At 39.7% G+C, this 13246-nt stretch overlaps 1 protein-coding gene across 2 annotated transcripts in view; it reads right to left on the reverse strand.

The window, feature by feature from the left end:
• LOC147253796 (low-density lipoprotein receptor class A domain-containing protein 4-like) overlaps nucleotides 1–13246 on the reverse strand; it is a 193745-nt gene that overhangs the window by 13957 nt on the left and 166542 nt on the right. For both annotated transcript variants that reach the window (XM_086219101.1, XM_086219102.1), the window contains one exon: nucleotides 1468–1616. In XM_086219101.1, coding sequence (XP_086075227.1) covers nucleotides 1468–1616 — 149 coding nt within the window. The remainder of the gene's footprint in view (nucleotides 1–1467; nucleotides 1617–13246) is intronic.

The raw sequence follows: 13246 nt of genomic DNA on the forward strand, positions 1-13246 counted from the left end.
CTTCAGAAGTAACTACATGGATGAGAACAATTAAAGACAGTGACACACATGTAGTTTTATGCTCACTGACAGTCAAAACTGAAATGTATCTGGCATTTATGCTGTGACAAGAACGCTGCCAAGGCAGCTAAATACAATCCAATACAAACAGTATCCTTTTGTCTGTTACATGCAGACCCGGAGTGAAAACTCATTATCTTTTGGTGGAATTTGCCATTTTTACCTTGAGATACATTATCCACATCCACATTTGGTGGGAGTGGAAATTGGTGTTGAAATACAGAGAAGAAAATGAAATGTGAAGAAGAGGACTGGTCAGAGCTGTTGTGGGCTCCACAGACAGTGTATTTTGTTTTATTTTTTCTAAACTACTTCTTTCAGGAATAGCTCAGAGTACAGGGAAAGAGAGAGCCAGACTTAATTCATAAATCCTAGGTTTAAGGAGGCTCAGTTTAGGCCAGTGCTGCTTCCTTCTACAACCAACTTTGAAATATCTTCCATGTTCATCCGGTACTGCTGCACCATTTGACTCTGATCAGACTATCCATCCATCCAACCATCCATTTTTGACCGCCTATCCTGTTGAGGGTCCTGGGGGGCCTGGAGCATATCCCAGCAGCCTTTAGGCAAGAGGCAGGATACAACCTGGATGGGTCTCCATTCCATCATAGGGCCAACACATATAGACAGACAACCACTCACACTCACAGCCATGCATATGGTCAATTTAGAGTATCTGATTAACCTAGTGACGGTGCTAGCCACTGCACCACCGTGCTGCCGGAACAAGATTATAGTAATTCAAAAAGCCTATTGGAAAACTAGGTTCTGATATTGTGTTGATTAATGTCCTACCTATGCATTTTGCTCTTGCTGCTTGTTTTTTTTCTCTCCAGAGCTGGAGTACCCGGAGAGAACCCACACAGTCACAGGGAGAATATGCAAACTCATCAAAGAAAGATCGAACACGGAATCTTCTTGCCGTGAGGTGATAGTGCTAACCACTGCACCACCGTGCTGTGCTGATCAGACAAATAAACCCCTATTTTCCCACAAAACCTGTTAATATATCATACATGTTCAGCCACCAAGAATCAGGCAGGAGAAACTCCTTCAACGGAGCAGCCCTATTGGTTAATGACCTGTTGCAGTGTCTTTCTACTTGATACCTGTCTGGGCGTCTTTTTCTTTTAGTTGTTTGTTTCTTGAAGTCTAATGAATGAAACAACCATGAAATGCAATGTGTTTCATTAGCATTAGGAATATTTGTGCTTCAGTTTTACAGAGATACTTATTGTCAGATGAGAATGAACTTTTGTTATAGTACTACATGTGTGTCACTTAAACAGAACTCAAAGTAAAATAAATCGCACAATGTGGGATAGGTAACCATGCGTTTATAATTTCCAGACAAAAAGAAAAAGGCACGTTTTTGGAATATCACCAGAAAAGCACACAAATCCTGACCTGTTGCAGGTTGTGCCTGCGGGCTTGGCTCTGCCTTGTTATGAAGGACCAGGTGGAGAGCTTGTAGTGGTTGAGCAGGCAGATAATCACCACTACCATCACAGTCATCACCACGATAATGATGATGATCTGAACAAACTCCAGTTCAGCTGCAAAAACAAAAGAAGAGAAGATTAGCAGCAAATACTTATAAGTGATGTGGGGCTAAAATAAAATATTAAATTAATCATTACATCAACACAAAATCTAAAATGTACTTTAAAATGTTAACTTGTATGGGGATTGTAGTTAGGCAAATGCCAATTTTGTTTGTACTGTGTATGTGTATGTGGGTGTGTGTGTGTGTGTGTGTGTGTGTGTATGTGTGTGCATGCAGTGTAAAATGCCTGCAGTAAATTTGCTTTGCACAAACAGTAAAACTCTGTTAAAAGATTATATGTATGATCAAAGCACAAGCGATTTAAGTTACCTTGGGGTTGACCCTCACTGAAAAGGATCTATTCAAGAGATGTGTACTGTATATGAGGAGAGGATATTTCAGACAAAGACAAATTTATTTTTTCCAGAATCCTTACAAATATTTTTTCTCATACTGAAATGGTAATGAAAAATGTGCAATGCTGTTTGCTGACTTTAAGAATGGCTTAAATTCCATTGCAAGTATTTATTCTCTCATTTACTACACAACACCTGTTAATTAAATATGTACCTATTTATTCATTCACTGCACTTTAACCACTTACTTTTTGTTCACTGCACAAGAACTATTTGTGTCCATTGTCTAGAAACTATCTGTTACTTATTTGATGTAGTACAACAAGTTATATATGCACACAGCTATGACATTCATTCTTATACACTGACCAGATTTTCCAAAGCTGCAATTTCAAAATGCTGCTGAATGGGATTGCTCCAAATGGAGTTTGGACATACAAAAGTCTTGACTGTTTTAAACTATTTGTGTTTTTGTTATGGAAGAATTAATAAACCGTATTGCTTCCAAACACAGTTATTGTACAACAAATGTAAAAAAGAATTAAAAGTATTGACTAATGACATGAAAGAAAGACTCGAGGATATACTACGTACCAGAAGGAGTCAATGAACAAGACATGAAGAAAATGTCAGTCTGTGTGACTTAACGGGTATAAGATGACAATGTCAATCAATTCCACCATCAACCGCAATGTGGGTTGTAATGGGAGGCACTGTTTTTTTAATTCAGAAGTAGAACACAGCAGGCTTAAGTGTTACTGTTTTTTAATACAAATTACTAAATAGATTAATAATGTTTATTATCAGGCCAAGTCAATCTCTGTGTACGGCAATCTGTAACCAAGCACATTTTTATATGAAGTCAACCTCCCAGCAAGGAGATGAGTAGACTCGGAGGGATGAGTTTTTATTGTATTCCAAATACCGGTACTCATTATTTCCCAGGAAAAAAGCTGAGATTAATGTTTTTTTTTCCCTGACTGATAACACGTTTTTAACAAGTTATTAAGTGGAGTATACTACACATCCATCCATCCATCTATCCATTTTCTCCCGCTTATCCTGCTAAGAGTCACTGAAGCCCATCCCTGCTGCCTTCGGGCGAGAGGCGGGGTACCTTAGTCCCTCCTAAATTGATCATTTTATCGATGCAACTGGCATTTTAGGAACAACTTTGGACTCTATTGCTCCATTAAAAAAGAAAATTATGAATCTAAGGAAACAAGCACTTTGGTTCAATTCCAAAACCAGACAGCTTAAACAAAGAAACTCAGAAACTGGAGATAATACGGCACTCCTCCAAACTGGAGGAGTCACATATAATCTGGCAAGATAGCCTTAAAACCTATAGGTAAGCCCTTCGTAGAACTGGAGCAGCCTACTACTCAGCACGAATTGAGGAAAACAAGAACAACCCAAGGTTTCTCTTCAGTACTGTAGCAAGACTGACACAGAAACACAACTCTACTAAGCCAAATATTCCTGTTTCCCTGAGTAGCAATAATTTCATGAACTTCTTCAATGCCAAAATTCTACTTACGAGAGAGAAAATTCATCTCCTCCAGCCATCAGCTGACAACACGGCACCTATAACCCCACAAACCTTAGAGGCACCTGTAGGGCCAGACATACACTTTGATAGTTTTTCTCCCATTAATCTTCATGAGCTTAGTGCAATAATTTCCTCCTCTAAACCACCTGTTTTCTAGACCCCTGTATTTAGCTGCCTTGGCAGCGTTCTTGTCACAGCATAAATGCCAGATAAATTTCAGTTTTGACTGTCAGTGAGCATAAAACTACATGTGTGTCACTGTCTTTAATTGTTCTCATCCATGTAGTTATTTCTGAAGCAGAACAAACATAGGTTTAACACACAGTCCTTTAAAGTAACAGTTATTAAACCCCTTCTCAAGAAAAACAACTGTGGACCCAGAAGTTTTGGCCAACTACAGACCAATATCAAATCTTCCTTTTTGCTCTAAAATTCTGGAGAAAGCAGTTGCTAAACAACTTTGTGACTTTCTCCACAGAAACAGCTTACTGGAGGAATTCCAGTCAGGTGTCAGGATTCATCATATAGCACTTAAACAGTGCAAGTCAAAGTTACTAATGACCTCCTGCTAGTATCAGATAAGGGACCTGTCTCTGTGCTGGTCTTATTAGATCTTAGAGCAGCTTTTAATACCACTGACCATCATATCCTATTACAGAGACTGGAACATGTCATTGGCATTAAAGGAACAAACTTTTAAGTCATATTTACTAGGTCAATTTCAGTTCGTACTTGCTAATGATAATTCCTTTGTAACCACAACAGTCAGTTAGGGTGTTCCACTGGGGTCTGTGCTTGGACCAGTCCTCTTCACTTTGTTAATGCTTCCTCTAGGTCACATTATAAGGAAAAGCTCAATCAATTTTCACTGTCATGCAGGCCTGTCTAAAGGACATAAAAACATGGATGACCCATAATTTCCTTTTATTAAACTCTTACAAAACTGAAGTTATTTTGCTGGGCCAAAAAAACCTTAGGAACACCTTATCTAATTAGTTAAGTACCATGGATGGTATCACCCTGGCCCCCAGCACTCCCGTACAGAACCAAGGAGTTCTCTTTGATCGGGATCTGTCCTTTAATTCCCACATTAAACAAATCTCTAGGACTGCTATCTTTCATCTACATAACATCGCTAAGGTCAGGCACATCCTTGTCCATGCCTTTGTCACTTCCAAGCTGGTTTACTGTAATTCCCTCCTATCAGGCTGCACCAGTAAGTCCCTAAAGACTCTCCAGATGGTCCAAAACGCTGTCTTTCCTATACTGGCTTCTCTGCATTGGCTCCCTGTCAAATTCAGACAAGAATTTAAAATTCTCCTTCTAACATACAAAATCCTAAACAATCAGGTACGTTCATATTTGACAGAGCTCATAGTCCCCTACAATCCAGGTAGAACCCTTCGCTCCCAGGATGCAGGGTTACTTGTGGTTCCTAGAGTCTCTAAAAGTAGAATGGGAGCCAGAGTCTTCAGCTATCAGGCTCCCCTCCGATGAAACCATCTCCCAGTTTCGGTCCGGGATGCAGAGACCCTCTCCATGTTGAAGAGCAGACTTAAGAACTTCCCTTTTTGATAAAGCTTTTAGTTAGGTCTGGCTTAGGCTAGCTGTTAGATATGCTGCTGTAGGCTTAGACTGCTTGGGGATCTCCCATGGTGCGCTGGTCTTCTCTCTCCTCCTCTATTTCCTCTCTCTCCTCCTGTATGAGTTATACATAAATCAGAATCAGAATACTTTACTGACCATTAATCGTACTTGTGTGTTACTAACTTGTCTTCTTCACTTGACCCTGACCAGTTCATCACAGGACCAACATGGTAAATGGACTCAATTTTATATAGCGCTTTTCTTCCTTAGCGGTACTCAAAGCGCTTTACAGTGTCATCTCATTCACCCATTCACACACACACTCACACACTGATGGTGGAGGCTGCCATGCAAGGCGCCAACCTACTCATCAGGAGCAATTATGGGTTCAGTATCTTGCTCAAGGACACTTTGACATGGTCACCGGGGTCGGGGATCAAACCAGCGACCCTTTGGTTGCTAGACGGCCACTCTACTCCCGAGCCATGCCGCCCACGACAACATATATAGACAGACAACCATTCGCTCTCACAGCCACGCCGATGGTCAATTTAGAGTATCCAATCAGCCTAGTCCCCTCTTGCATGTCTTTGGAAAGTGGGAGGAAGCTGAAGTACCTGGCAGAGAACCCACGCAGACACAGGGAGAACATGCAGACTCCACACAGAAAGACCCCATGCTCAAGCCAGGGCTAGAACCCGGAACCTTCTTGCTGTGACGTGACAGTGCTAACCACTGCACAATCGTATACTACACAAAGAACAACAAATACTGCATTACACCTTCAATTTTATGCAATATGTGCATGTAAAAAGGAATATTATATAGGAAGTGTGGTTTATTTAACAATGAACTCAAGAGTATTATATTAATTGCAAACATGCAAGACTAATATATATTTCAAAATAACTATTAAAAAATTCTCAAATCACGTGCAATAATCCCAAAAGGTAAACATAGTATCATTTTAGTATACACACTGATACAGTGGGTAGATCCAAAGTAGGAAACCAATGAAATATTAGATAGTTCAGTGAACAATTTAAAAATAAGTTGTTTTTATGAAGACATTTCATTTTAATAAGAAACTGAAAATGCTTGCAGAATTCTATTCATAATCCTTTATTGTGACACTTGAAAAGTCTGTTTACAAGGAATACAATTCCACTACAAACTCAATCAATAACTATAAATAAAAAACTTGTTATGAGCTAAATTCCAATTGTTTTAAGTGAAATGACAAAATTTCATTTTAGTTCACTTTTAAGGAGATTCTCTGATTGAGCAAAATCCTGCAATTCATACATCTACCAGCAAGGGGTAGCATAGGTCAAACTCAAAAGTTTGTCACACCATGTGAAAATAAACCCTGATTTTCTTTTTTAGGGCCTGAGCCTGAAGGTACTTCAGGGGAAGACCCTATTATGTTTGCTTGACACACTCGTTTTCTTTTTTTTTCTCGAATTTCCCAATGGAGATCAGTATTATCTCATCTTGTTTTTATGTCAGTGGAAGGCTTCAAATCACAGAAAAGATGAGCATCAAAGCTGTGGTGACTATCCCAGTGATTGTACAGTGGTTGCTTTGTAACAACACTGAATAACTGCTCTGTTTCTGTTGTAATCGAGCAACATTCAGGGACCACACATGCAGACACACACTAGCATCTGGGCTGATGTGGAATGACGTCCAAGATCAGGGTGCGACTGGGAGACACAAGAAATGCTGTGTTACAGTCACATCTGCCTCTTGTTTATTGTTTCATCACCCAGCTACCAAAAGGACTGGGTATCATTCCTAAGTGTTTGATAAAATGACCTTTATTAATACCTTAACTTCAATACAGGCTCCTGAAGGATATTTATGATCATAACAAATTAAAATACATTTGAACAAGGTGAAAGCTCTCTGAAGTTACATATTTCTCAGTTGTGTCCCACACACAACAGAGCCAGCAATTTCATTTATAATTTAAATATAAACTAGGTTTATCAATATGCTTTAAATGAATTTTTAAGCAAAGCAAAAATATTCTTCTCAAATTAGTTTCAAAATAAAAAAAATAATTCAGAATTTAAAAATATACTTTTATCGTAATTGAAATTTGGTATTGAATGACAAGGCATATTTTGTTACTCTGTAGCAATTTGTTAAATCAAGAGCTGCACAATTTTGAAAAATTGCTATGATTTTGACTGATATGTTGACTGTGATATGATTTGTGATGAGATTTTTTCATTTAACATCATTATAATCAAAGCTATTGACAAACCCATTAAAATAATTGTAGTGTGATTTTTGCGGGGATCTGTATCAAATAAAGATTTTTTCTTAATTCTGTAGAATATAATGTGTGGATGGAAATCTCTGCAGCAACATAATATCTAATTCAAAATTTTACTGTGACACACAATTAGCCTTTAGTGAATACTGCTCCTTCATGCAGTTTGAAAACTGAAGGAAGCCACATAGCAATGTAACTGTGAAGCCCTATTTTAATGCTATTTAATATTGGTTATCCAGCCCTACCTCCCACTGTCTCTTTCCTGGTTGTCCCTTCTCCTATCTCCACATCTGCCATTGCTTTATGCAACCTCTAATCCCTTCCTTAATTAATTTTTACTCACAAACACAATTAAGTCTTCAAAGAAGCGATTCTTCACTAAATTGCAAAATATTTTTCACCAATTCAGTTATCGATTTTGATGTAGATATTTGTAATTACAGTGTATTATACATGTGAAATTGAACAGATTTAAGTCCTGCCGCTAAAGGTGTAAGCCTGGCAGCAACAATTTCTATTCAAGAACAACAATGGCACCAGTGGATTGTATGGCTACAAGTCTCAAAGCAGATGTTTGGCCATTCGCTATCCAGAAGGAAGTCCAGAAGGGATGACCTCAACAAAAGTCATGTAGTCTGTCAGCTTTTTGAAATGGCATTTAAATACTGCCATAACACATATTAAAATATACAAAATATTCCAATTACACAACAAACACAGTCAATCCACAGAATTGCATTGCATGCCGCTAACAGCAGATTCAAACCAAATGCAACTGAGCCAATCCTTTGTACATAATCAATCTGAGCATGGGCACAAAAAAGTAAATGATGGCAGGTTTTAACTTTCAAGACCTGTGCCCTTATAATGTCATGAAAAACAAGGGCTTCAGGAAAATGGTAGATAGGTACAATTGCACCACACCTTTTAAACATGCAAACATATGACTAAAGTTGCACTTCCAAACCTGTGTAAAGAGAGGAGGCACTCAAAGCCTCAAAATATAAGCAGAAAGTGGCCCTTTAGCTGTGACAACTTTTTGTGTATATAATTTTTTAATTTTGTCAATAAATGAAAAAACTATTAAAATGAAATTACAAGTTTACTGATGACAGCACTGAATGTATAAGATGTTAATGGAAAAAGAGTTAGCATTCAGCTGAGGAAAAAATCTGTACAACGTGTCAGTGAAGATTCCCAATCATCCAGGCAATGGTAACTTTAAGCTGTGTTGTTGGCAATTTACAAACTGAACAAACTTTGGGTTGATGATGACACAGCACTTAAGTGTTGTATTGAAGTGTGTGTGACCTTTGTGTCTTATTTCAGAGAATACACTGCAGTCTAAAGTACTATGAATAGATTAATAATTGCTTACCAAAGAATACTGAAGTGGAGAGATTGTTTTTGGGTTCAGTATCAATCAGTTCATCAAACCTTATTTAAAAAGCCCTGAATCACAAATCAAAATTTGTCTCTTTGTCTTGGGTTTTGGCATGCAGTTCACAGTGCAACATCCTCTGTCCAGAATAGACAACAAATCGACATGTAATTATTTCAAAAAACAATTTGATATGAGTACTAGCAAGTTGACCTATGTTCGGCAGTGTCAGAAATGTCCATCCTGGTGACCTCTAAAGCTGATCAACAATGCATCCAATTACATATTATTTCTATCATGTATGTTTCAGCATATTGATCAGTTTTTAAGTGTAAAATCCATACTGAATTGTATCAAAATAAATTGGAGGTCCTGGCCAAAAATTCCTGCCGATATCCACTTCCTGTATTCCTTCTTCAACCACATCTATCTGTGCCATTGTTTTTATTCTTCAACCCCTGCATAAAAGTCTGTTCCTTCATTTGTCTCTCATCTCCACACTTCTCTGTCTATAGCCTGACACTTTAGTTGTGTCCTGTCTGTTTGTTCTTGCACAGGAGACGTTACCTTATCTGGTCCCAGCCCCCAGTCTGGCCTGATTTAATCCAACCTGACCTCTGACTCACTGTCTTTCCAACTGCTGAGTGTGTGTGTGTGTGTGTGTGTGTGTGTGTGTGTGTGTGTGTGTGTGTGTGTGTGTGTGTGTGTGTGTGTTCCTGTACTTGCTACATATTGAGGACTAGAATACATATACAATACAATACATATTTAACCAAAAGAGTGAGGACTTTTTTGGAGAGTGAGGACATTTTAGCCGGTCTGCATATCCTCAAAGGGCTGTTTGAAGGTGAAGACTTGGTTTTAGGATTGAGGTTTTGAAGGTGAAGACTTGGTTTTAGGATTGAAGATAGAATTGATTTATGGTTAGGTATAGTGTCAGGCAGTCAGTTGAGATGGTTTGGTTTGGGGTAAGGGGCTAGGGAATATATTACATCAATGAAAATCCACACAAAAAATATAGGCACAAGGATGTATGTGTGTGTGTGTGTGTGTGTGTGTGTGTGTGTGTGTGTGTGTGTGAGTGAGTGAGTTAAAAACAGTAGAACTTATTTTGACGTCTAAAAAATGTAGTCATTTAAAAAATGATGCATGAATTAAGGTGCTATTTGAAGAGAAGCAATGGATTTTGATAACTAGACTGGGACAGAAAAGAACTGAAACATGTTTTAACATGAGGTAAAGGCGACTTTGGTCCAACCAGGTAAAACAGTCTGGTAAATACAGAAAATACATCACTTTTACCTAAAATGGAGCCTTTCAAAAGAGAGAAAAATAACACTCATGCTACATCACAATATAACTGTAGCTAAATCCTATCACAATATCCAATGTCACATGTCAATATCAATACAATATTGATATTTTGCTAAGCCCTTGTGCATTGTTGTTGTGATTTGAATGTTGACATGTCTAGCGAAAGTTGTTTGAGACTTCTTTTTGTTTTTTTCTCAACAATTGTAGCGTTTTTTCACATTACATTTGGTAGAAAAAAATGTACCGTAAATTCTGGACTATAAGCCGCGACTTTTTTTCGACGCTTCATGCCCCGCGGCTTATACTCAGGTGCGTCTTATACGAGGATTTTACCTTCACCCTGGGGTGTGGCGGGCAGCGGCAGCGGGCAGTAATTCCCTATTGTTCCTGATGGTAGCTCCAAGTACCGTACTTAGGGAAATTCCTAGCCAAATGTTATGGTAATTTCTCTAAGTACTGTACTTGGAGCGTCCAGTCCATGCCGCGGTGCAGTGTAAAAAGAGCATCACACAATATTTTCAGTCATTTGTACTCACCCTCAAGATGGAGAGCAGAAGAAGGAATGCTTATGATGCAGCTTTCAAGTTAAAGGCAATCAATCTGGCGGTTAAAGATGGAAATAGAGCTGCAGCACGTAAGTTTGGCATAAACGAATCGATGGTGAGACGCTGGAGGCGGCAACATGACGAACTGACCCAATGCAAAAAGACGACAAAAGCTTTCAGAGGTCATAATAGCAGATGGCCCGAACTTGAAAACGCTCTGGAAGACTGGGTCAACACGCAGAGAACGGGCGGCCGAGGTGTTTCCACTGTGCACCGCGGCTTATTTACCGGTGCGGCTTTATTCGTGTACAAAGTAGATTTTTTTCCCTAAAATAAGCATCTGTGGCTTATATAACGATGCGCTCTATCGTCCGGAATTTACGGTAAGTTTGATAGAGCACACAACATTCGGCATCAGCTTGTCCAACTGAAACACACACAAACACGCACACATGACACATAAAGCCAATAAAGAGAGTAAACAGCTGAGGGAGTCTCCAAAAAGAGTGACCAAATGACTGCTGTTGAACTGTTGTGTTTGTGTGAATGAGAGGTCAGACAGTTCAGTTGACCTGTTGGGGAAAAGAGTCTGTCCGAAAGCAGCAGCCGCTATCAGAGTACAACACTGTCGGAGGACACATTCAGATAACCAGTACACTTTTGCCCTTCTTATTCAGTGATGAACAGCAAAAAGGGTGAAGTAACATACTGGTTGGTTGGTATGCTCTCAGTCAATGGTGTTACTCTTTCATTAGCAGTTTTTTACAGGGCAGGAACCAGCTGTTGCTTCACTCAAAGGTCATCTGGTCACACAGCAGAGTGCTCTCCAGAGCACTGTACTGACTGCTGTACAAATTAACTACACCATTTGTAAAGACAAAAAGCAGTTTATGTGCATTATAGTCTATAAAAATCTATTTTTTAATCATCCAGCGCATGCTATGGTTTTGAGATATTTCTGAAAAGACAAATAAAACAAAAGACCAAAAGAACTAAGCTCTAGAAACAACTTTGACTCCCCATCCCCCCCTCACATCAACAGCGAAACATTGGGGGTGTGCAATAAATTCTATTTTTTCCACAGAGGCGGCTGCACTGCAGACAGGTAACACAGACAAAAAAGAATATATTGGTGTTGAGAATGCAGTTAGTGTTAGTGACAATAATCAACAGTTCATGCTGGGGGAAGCTCATTTACAGTGTGTCGTATGCATGTGGTGCAGCCTTACATAGTCAGGCCCTGAAATAAAGTTAAGGTAATGGCTGCCTATAGAGACTGTAAACGTTTAGCTGGGGTGTCAAACATTGCTATTACTCAGTAAACTTATCATCTGAGCAGGCCTAGTTGGTTTAGATTGCTAAAACTGGTTTTCAGACACCCATCAATCCAACCATCCATCCATCCATCCATCCATTTTCTTCCACATATCTCCTGGTAAGGGTTAGGGCTGGAGCCTATCCCCGGGGCTTTCAGGTGATAGGCGGGGTTCACCCTGGACAGGTTGCCAGTCCATCGCAGGGCCAACATAAATAAACAGACAACCAGTCATACACAGAGTCGTACGAACGGTCAATTTAGAGTATTCAATCAGCCTAGTCCCCATTTGCATGTCTTTGAACTGTGGGAGGAAGCCGGAGTACCCGGAGAGAACGCAGGCAGGGACAGGGAGAACATGCAAACCCCACACAGAAAGATCCCGTGCCCGAGCCGGGACTCAAACCCGGTACCTTCTTGCTGTGAGGCCACAGTGCTAACCACTGCACCACCGTGCCGCCCTGTTTTCAGACACCAGATCTTATTTTATAATTCTGGTTTAAAAGCAGATGGCTAAATAGCAATTTGCTAATTTTAGAGAATCTGACAGACTGAATCCCAGCATTAAGGCAGCAGTTTAAGGAACGACTGCAACAGATGGCCTATCAGTAAAATATACTGCCTGAGCTTCTGGAAGAAGCAGAAAACAGACAAAAATGACAGAAATGCAATTTCATCTGCAAAGACAAGGACTGTCCCCTTAAGCTTGTAAAAATGTAAAGGCATATGCAGCTCTGTTTATAGAGATAATCACACTGCAAGGCCCTCAATCTATGTTTCTGTCCTTCTAAACTCAGTCTACCTTGTATATCCTCCATGCATTATAATACATGTGGAAAGTTAACAGATGGAAAAATAGACCAAATAAAGTCTGGTTTCATTTACTCTGTTCTGACTAGATACTCCTGGTCCTCTGAGAGCTCCAGCCCAAATAGAGTCCTGCTGAGTTCATAGCCTGCTGCCCACCATACTGGGCCCACACAGACACACACACACACACACACACGTCTGTTGCCACTGTCGTTGCTATGGTAACACTTCGGCACGGTACTGTGATCAACAAGGCCTGGAGCTGCTGGCGCACCATGACAGCGACCTGACTGGCACACACACAGTGGCACTGAGAGAGAAAGATGGTGACAAGGGAGGAGAGGAAGCAACGCATGCACATAAACACTTATAAAGGCCGGACAGGAAGGAGAAAGTTTAGAAATGAAAGGAAAAAACTGTAGGAGAGATGGTGGGAAAGAGAAAATTAGGTGTTCACATAAACACAGGCTAACACACACCACTGTACCTCTCTTGG

The sequence above is a fragment of the Aulostomus chinensis genome, chromosome 11 (genome assembly GCF_037954235.1).
Source record: "Aulostomus chinensis isolate RoL2024-O1b breed Wild chromosome 11, RoL_Achi_v1.0, whole genome shotgun sequence".
NCBI lineage: Eukaryota > Metazoa > Chordata > Actinopteri > Syngnathiformes > Aulostomidae > Aulostomus > Aulostomus chinensis.